Here is a 7,851-nt window from a genome sequence, read left to right as displayed (position 1 = left end):
ATACCCTTTTTACTTGCGCCCCTACCTCAGAAACGAAATTTATTTGGCAGGGGTTTACAAAATAGCATCCACGATTTGCACTCTAGTGCAACTTTACAGCACTCGCTGTCCGAGTTATTGAAAATTTAAGTAACTGTTGTGTATCTTATAATTATTTCCAAGCTTATAGTGCAGTAAGAAACCTGTGTTTATTGAAATATCGTTGTTTAAAAAGTATTGCTAGTCGCAGGTCATTGTTTAGCCTGTTTAGGTGACTTGTGGGGGCACGGTTTGAACATTTAAAACGGTAAACATATAATATATCATAATGTCTTTCTTTATATAAAGAAATAAATAGCTGATATGTACATGTACAATTTGTTATAAATGAATTTATTCTGTGACATAATGTGTATTTTATTTTAAGAAATTCTCAAAAACAAGAAAACCTATGGCAAACTTCAATCGGAAACCTCGGCCAGTATCAAACAGAATCTCGATGCTTGCCGGAGATGGCCGAGTTGTTACGAGTGTGGCAAACTTCTGTCGTTATGGACTATAGGGTGCTGACTTTTTTAATTGTCATCGATTATCGATAGTGGGGCAGCGGTTGTCAGTGGCCATTTTTGTTTTCATCTGTCAGCTGACATTACAAACAGTTGTCAGGAAAAAGACTTGAATTCGTCTATATCCGAGCAGGATGGACAGAAATATTCGTTATGAAGTGGTACAGTGTTTAATCTTTATTTCTGGAACGATATTTCGACTGATCTTGGATAAGAACTTGTGCTTTCGATTTCTGAAAATCCATCATTAAAGTCATTTTGACATTTAATTTTTCAGTTCTGTTTTTGTTTTCCTGCGATTTTTTTTCATCTTTCAGTTGTGTCCGGCAGTAATATATTTATATTAACTTATTTTTTTATATAGTAAATTAATGTTGTAATGTTGATGTTTTGTAACACCTATAAGTGGTTTCGTCAACTTAATTATAGAACTATTTCACACATTTACACATTGCAAACATTGTTCAAAAATAGTTTATACTGCTTGCGTCATTTGGTCTGTTGTGATATGTGTGAACTTTGCCAACATTGTAAATGCTGTGCGGGCGTATCTGCACAGCAGAAAAAATGGACAGGAAAGATGAGCTAAATCTGGCCTGGAGATGTGATGAATGCCGTATGGATGTCGACAAGCAGTTAAATTATATGGCAATGTAGATATAACTCTACTGGCTCTGGACATCAGTGCATCGTTTATGCACATTCATGTGTCACAAAGATAAATAATAGTACGCATAAACAAGAACTTTTGAGTAATCAACGACTTCACAACTTTGCTTGTCAAAACACCCGTCACCAGGTAAAATAATCAATTAAGTGGTCTACTGAATTATTCCTTTCGTCCTAAGTTGGTGTTTGCTCACAACTAATACATTATTGGACATAATAATGTATTGAAATTAAGCTAATTGTAATAAGGATGACAAACTGTAAAAAGCATGTTGATGGTGTTCCACCTGTCTGGGGCTGTATCAGGATGAGCTTATAGCCTACAATTTTTAGCTCATTTGAATCTCGGACAAGCATCTTTTTACCTCAGTTGATTGGAATGACCTCCAGATTTGGTGTCATACTACCTGTACAAAGTTTAGTGACATTTTACCATGCATTTCCTACAGTTGTCAGGAGAAGAGGAGAGAGTCCCTGCGGAGCCTGTAGTCTTGGCAATGGTTGTCCCGCCCTCCACAGAGATGAATAATGAGCAGAACCAGAACAACAATGGTAGGTTGCACAAATATTGCGGAATCCATGTTGATTGTGCTTGCAAATATCTTTTTTCATTTTTTTTAAATGTGATTGTGCGCTTCTGGCGCATAATTTTTTTTAAGTGTGTGTGTGTGATACAACACATACATTGCGTATTGTAATGATTATTAAATAGCGGATATTATAGGACTGTTCATTCAATATGGAATTTATTGAACAAGTTTTCTAAAAATTATTTGTTTAATGCACCAGTCAATTGTAACCACGGCCCCCCAGGTCCGGGGAATAGCGGGTACTTTGACTTTCGGTCCAGCCAATCCCATGGTAAAATCCCCGCCATGCGGGGATGAACTGGTGGTCAAATCCCCGCCAATTGCCCCCTCACCAAAGGGAGCCTAGGTAAGGCCCATTCCACGCTATATTTTGCGTGAAGACAAAACCACCGCATTCACCCGGCACTGCGGGGCCACCTGAAAGGTAAAAACACGGCCCATGTTCCCGCTTTCCCCGGTATACCCCCAGACCTGGGGGGGGGGCGTGGTTACAATAGACTGGTGACAACAACATCAAGAAATATATGTTTGAACCGGCTCAATGCCATTTGTTGTCCATTTTGCCTGGCAGCCATTTCTTATTGAGATACCTTGAAAAAGCAAGTCTCATTTGAAACTGCTGACAAAACTGCTGACAAAACTGCTGACAGAAAATGAACAGCTTTTCCATTGAACAGCTGGAGAGGTAAATACCTCCCACAGTCATTGGTTGTGTGCTATAAAAATCCATTGCATAATATTTTTGAGTGCTTTGCTGGGTTTTTAAATAAACAATGGAGGAATTCAAGAGTGTGATGGGAAATATTCATAGCATGTGATTCCAAATTTCATGTGAAGGTTAATGCAAGTTGAAAAGCAGTGGTTTTGTTCATGTCTTTGAACACTCATTCATTAATTGTGGATTTTGGCAAGGATGTAATGGTGTCCAGAACAAAAAGTGTCCGGTAGAATTTCTAAAGAACTATGACCATTTTTTATGTTCATCAATCAAAATGGATCACTGAAACATATTATTTCTAATAGTTTTTACCCTGGGAATAAGGGAAGAAGTATAGTTTTATTGATCATTTGATTTGCTTGAGATTTCTGCAAAAGGAAAGTTAGATCTAAAGTATACTTATATATAAACTAAGAACATTGAAAATACTGAAATGTAATAATGGAAATGAAACTAAAGGAGCAAATACACTTAAGAAAAAACACTTAAGCATCTTCTGACAGATTACCGTAAAAAAACAAACCTCTGGCTATTTAAAAAAAAAATAATAGGGCTTCCTTGTTTAATTACTTTTCTTTTCACTGTCTTCTCCAGTTTCAATGGATTATGTTTTACCGTCTAAAAGGAAAAAAATCCATTGGCAATTGGCTTAAAGGATATTAAATGGTGACAAGACACGAAGTTTCCGCATCTGTAGAACAGACAAGTCAATTTTGTTGTCTGTTAAACATGATTGAATACAGAAAACATGTTGAAGACAATTGAGATAACCAATGTCAACCTTTCACTGTCACTTGTATCCTTTTCAAAAGTAGGACGGTATATATAATAGGATATTTTAATTATCTTCTGTGCATTATCATATGTAAGAAGTTATTGTATTGATACTGACCTAGTTATTATCTTTATTTTAAAAGTGTAGAATTGTACTTTAATTTCAGCTGTTTTCATATTGACTGTCTTGTTCAGTATGGATGCCCTCATACATCCGTCTTCTCTTGTCCATAATCTGTTTGTTAATACTCATTAAGTGGTCAGAATAAGGTCACTTAGTCAAATGAAAGAATCACCTTAAAATCAGTGAGTTTGTATGTCTGAATCAAATTAGGTCAACTATGATAATGGGTCAAGTGCGGCCAAAAGAGCTTTAGGGGGTCAAAAACTAGGTTATTAGGTCAATTATTTGAAACTCTCACTTGAAACTCTCAGTATTCATACCGTAATTTCTACAAATTATTCATCAAACTTTGGAAAAAGAACAATTATTTCCATGTGCTATGATGCTCATTTCAGCTCTTGTAATATTTTCAGCTCGTTAATACACACTGGTGACTGACTGCACTAATTGGTATGTGCATCTGGTCTGGTTTGACCCCTACTCTGAAGAGGGACACAACTGCATCACTTTAATAGCTAGCTCAATAGTGAGAGCGTATAAGTGCTGCTTTATATAGCATACCTGGTTGCATTTAGAAATCTGATATATCCATAATTGCAGAGGAGCCGTTCAAACTGCCCTCCTACCAAGAGGCAACAACTCTGCCAAGCTATGAAGAGGCGGAGTTGTGCAAAGCTGCCGAGGCCAAACGTGAGGCAGAGAGCGAGAGACACGATGTGGAGAGGAACGCTATGTCAGACGTAGCCATCGGCACTGACGGGATGTTCCTCTGTACATTTATCTGTAAGTACTGGTAAAAACAAAAATTATGATGGTTTAAGACCTAATATGAACATTTGATGTTTAAGTGACACTCTCATTCAAAATCAATACATACACATGTAAAACAAACATAAATTTTGAGTGACAAACCTTAAACTACTTCCTAAATAATGCATTCATGGAAAACTGATAACACGATTGTAACCTTGTATTTAACAGCTGAAAAACGCAAAAATAATAATTGATTAGTGGGTGCTAAAAGGTTAACTTTGCGATCTTCCATCATCTCACATGGTAGAAATACCAGGTTTTCTGCACCTTTCTTTCAAATTAAACTCGGTACCCTTTATAAAAAACATTGTTTTCGACATTTATTCATCCTTTTTGGTATATAAAAACAATTATATTAATTGTATTAAAATCTTATTTGGGAATTAGAGCGCATCTTTAAGAACATATAAATGTAACATTTCCTTCAACAGTCTTCTTTGCTTACTTATCTAAAGTTAACTTTTCTAGGCAGTTATTGTTCGATATTTACATGAAGTATTATGTTTCAAGTAAGTTAAACTGTTCTAGGAAACATGTTGCTACATCTTATTATTGTATACATGCACATCTTTCTTTGATAGTATATTGTTAATGTGATTGTACTGATAGGAAAGATTTATAAATGATTGTTTTGCTATATGCCACATATGCTGAAAAATCACATCTTGAATATTACTGATATATTTTGCTTTGTGTTAAGCCTAGTATGAAATGTAATGTAAATATTGGAGAAACTCTATTGTTTGATGTTTTGAGAAATAGTGAGAAATTATCTCTGAAGAAACATGAATCAAAGAAATTGCTTCTTTGATTACAGCATTTATTGTGTGAGACAATCTCCTGCAACATGCTATGATTCAATTTGAAAAAGAATAAAACACAAATAATGGTTTTATTCTGCTTATTTCATGAAAGTGAAGTCCAAAATGTGAAATAGCTGTTGCTATTCTTTTCTTTTTGTCTTGAAATCAACCATTTGTTGAAGGAGTCCAGGTATTGTTATACATTTGGCGTTGAGCTTGAACATTGGACACAATTCAAAAACATTTAAAGTATTCAAATGAAACTTGGTTCACATATAAACAGAAAAAATATGCACATGTACAGCAAGGCCCATAACTCTGGCTATAATGATTGTTGAGTTATGCCGCTTTTTCACCGGAAAAAATCACAGATGAGCATTGGCAGTGGTTTCACAGCACTCTTGTTTGCCTTATTTGTTCTTGGGTCAATTGAGGAAAACCGATTGTGTCCACATTGAAAAGTTCTCTTCTAATGTATGCTAGGTAGTCTTTTGTGTTAGACTTTTGGTGTGATAAATGTCAATTAATAATTCTCACATATATCATGTATATTCAGTTCAATAGCTGGACAAACTGTATGCCTTCCTTTTATGATAATAAATGATATCCCACTGCAACACATTAAACATTGCAGCTCTACTATAGTGGATTATTTTACAGGCAAGCCGATCCGGTTAGAAACAGACTGTGGTCAACTTTCAAATCTGTGAATGTATTGGCTGATGACGTATCAACATAACCTATCCAATGTAAAAGTAATACAAAACTGTTCTTATATTTCAATTTCAGTGTCATTTCTGTTCAACTGGATTGGGTTCCTGTTTTCGCTGTGTCTCGTCCAGACGGTTGCCGGGCGCTGTGGGGCTCTGTCTGGGTTAGGGCTCGGCATTGTCAAATGGGTCGCCATCATTAAGGTAAGTGGCTCTAGGTATTTCTCAGCATTGGAACCAGCACTTTATGTAACAATTAAGTTAACACGAGTCTGAAACAGGCTATACCAAGTAAATTGTTCAGGAAGGCAAGTTATATTTACAGAACATATTTGCATCACTTGTTAGTCTAATTTAACCAATGAAGAACTACTAAAAAGGCAAAGCTTAATAGCAACTTGTATTCAAATATATTACTTACATGTTTCACAATCCAAACATACTTTGAATGAATGTGAATCTGGCTTTAAATTGGGTCATTTTAACAAGATTATAACACAGTGCTATCAATACATTTTTTTGGTCTAAGTGACCTGTGATCAAATTGAATGATTTGTTTGAGTAGTTCAATTTCCTCATATTGAACTTTGAATGTAAATTGTTCTTAATACACATAAGTGTGTTCTTTAAACTTCGTGATTATAACACATGTACTATTTTTGTAGCACAATCAGTGGGCGGATGGTTACGCGGACCAGGACTCCTGGATCTGGTGGCTCCTCATATTCTGTGGTAGGATTTGTATTTTCTTGATTTAGGGATATATATTGAAAAAAATCATGATAATGCTTTAACTAGATTGGGATATTGATTGTTGACAAAATCTCTGTATGCCCATCTGATTTTAAAAACCAAAACTTAATTTAAGAATAATTTCCTAAACAGGGCCTCCATTTAAAAGTTCAAACTGGAAGTATGAACTTTTTAACAATAAATATTGGAAGTTTTTCACCGAAATGTGGAAGTTTAAGTCTCACAAAGACAGCACTGGGATAAAAAGGCAAGCATCAACATCCTCTTGCAAAATTCTAGTGTTTAACTTACAATCACGACTGCCCAATATCTCAAAACTTCTTAAGTCCCTTATAACAGGATTAAGCTAAGCTCGCTATTTTTTACGTTGAATAATTTTCGTAATATTTACTTCTTTAAGAGTTTTATATTTTAGATAGGAATTATCATTATGATAATCACAATAAACCATATTCATTTACCAAAATCCAATTTGAGTATTTTGACTTAGTGAATAAAGCTACTTAAACCTATTAAGGTAAAGAAGTTTCAAGAAATTTGGGCCTGTACTCATCTGGGCAGTTTTCAACAATTATTAACATTTGTATTGTCCCTGGCAACATGTGCACCAAGTTTCATTTGAACATCTGAAATGGTTATAAGTTATGGCCAAGATTAAAGTTTTTGGACAATGGCGATTCCAGCAAACAACACAAAGGCTATATCAACACCTGGACTTTCTTCTCCGAAAAATCTGAATGGCTTGCAAATGATGCAGATCACTGTTTAGTCTGATATTTACTGGAATGTATATATGTATTCTCATGTTGTTTCAGGATTCATGATTTTCATAAGAGGAGCAGTGGAGTACGCCCGTTTCAAGTTTGAGTGGAACCGAGTGCGCGGTCACGTGGTACGCAGATACTACCTCTTCTAGGAGGCAACTGGGGAATGGAGAGTCACACAAGTGTTCAAGAAACACAGAAACAGAACAAACTTTCTTGTTAAATATTCACTAATTTGTTTAATACTGGCATTGTCTTACTCCTAACTCTTTTAATGTTGATAAATGATATTATTGAAAGTGTGTTTGTCTGTGATTTTTTTTATGAATTTCAGTTTTCTTTTGAAATGAAAATATAAAAAAACAGGGGTTCTAAAGTTAAGGATTTATCCTAAAGCTTTTATCTTCAGACTATTGTACTGTTGTTTTTTGCTCGGACATTTGCATATAAAATTGTAGGAAGTACCTTGAAACGATTATAAATGACTCTAGAACCAATTTCAAAAGGTTTTTAAGCCCCTTTACTTTGATTCGGGCCTTCATTCTAAAACAGACCCTGTTTTTTAGGATTGACAGTAATCACCTGTTC

General features: G+C 35.2%; 1 protein-coding gene across 1 annotated transcript; it reads left to right on the top strand.

Annotated features, from left to right (window-relative positions):
- Nucleotides 1-560: 560 nt before the first annotated feature.
- On the top strand, nt 561-7,562 carry LOC128228810 (NEDD4 family-interacting protein 1-like). Its single transcript, XM_052940312.1, has 6 exons — nt 561-706; nt 1,664-1,766; nt 4,021-4,203; nt 5,826-5,950; nt 6,412-6,478; nt 7,315-7,562. The coding sequence occupies exons 1-6, from the start codon at nt 680-682 to the stop codon at nt 7,413-7,415; spliced, it is 606 nt and encodes a 201-aa protein (XP_052796272.1). The 5' UTR covers nt 561-679; the 3' UTR covers nt 7,416-7,562.
- Nucleotides 7,563-7,851: the final 289 nt, after the last annotated feature.

Source organism: Mya arenaria, chromosome 3 (genome assembly GCF_026914265.1).
Source record: "Mya arenaria isolate MELC-2E11 chromosome 3, ASM2691426v1".
Classification (NCBI taxonomy): Eukaryota; Metazoa; Mollusca; class Bivalvia; order Myida; family Myidae; genus Mya; species Mya arenaria.
Note: the sequence above shows the minus strand (reverse complement) of the source record. Positions and strands in the feature narration are given on the sequence as shown.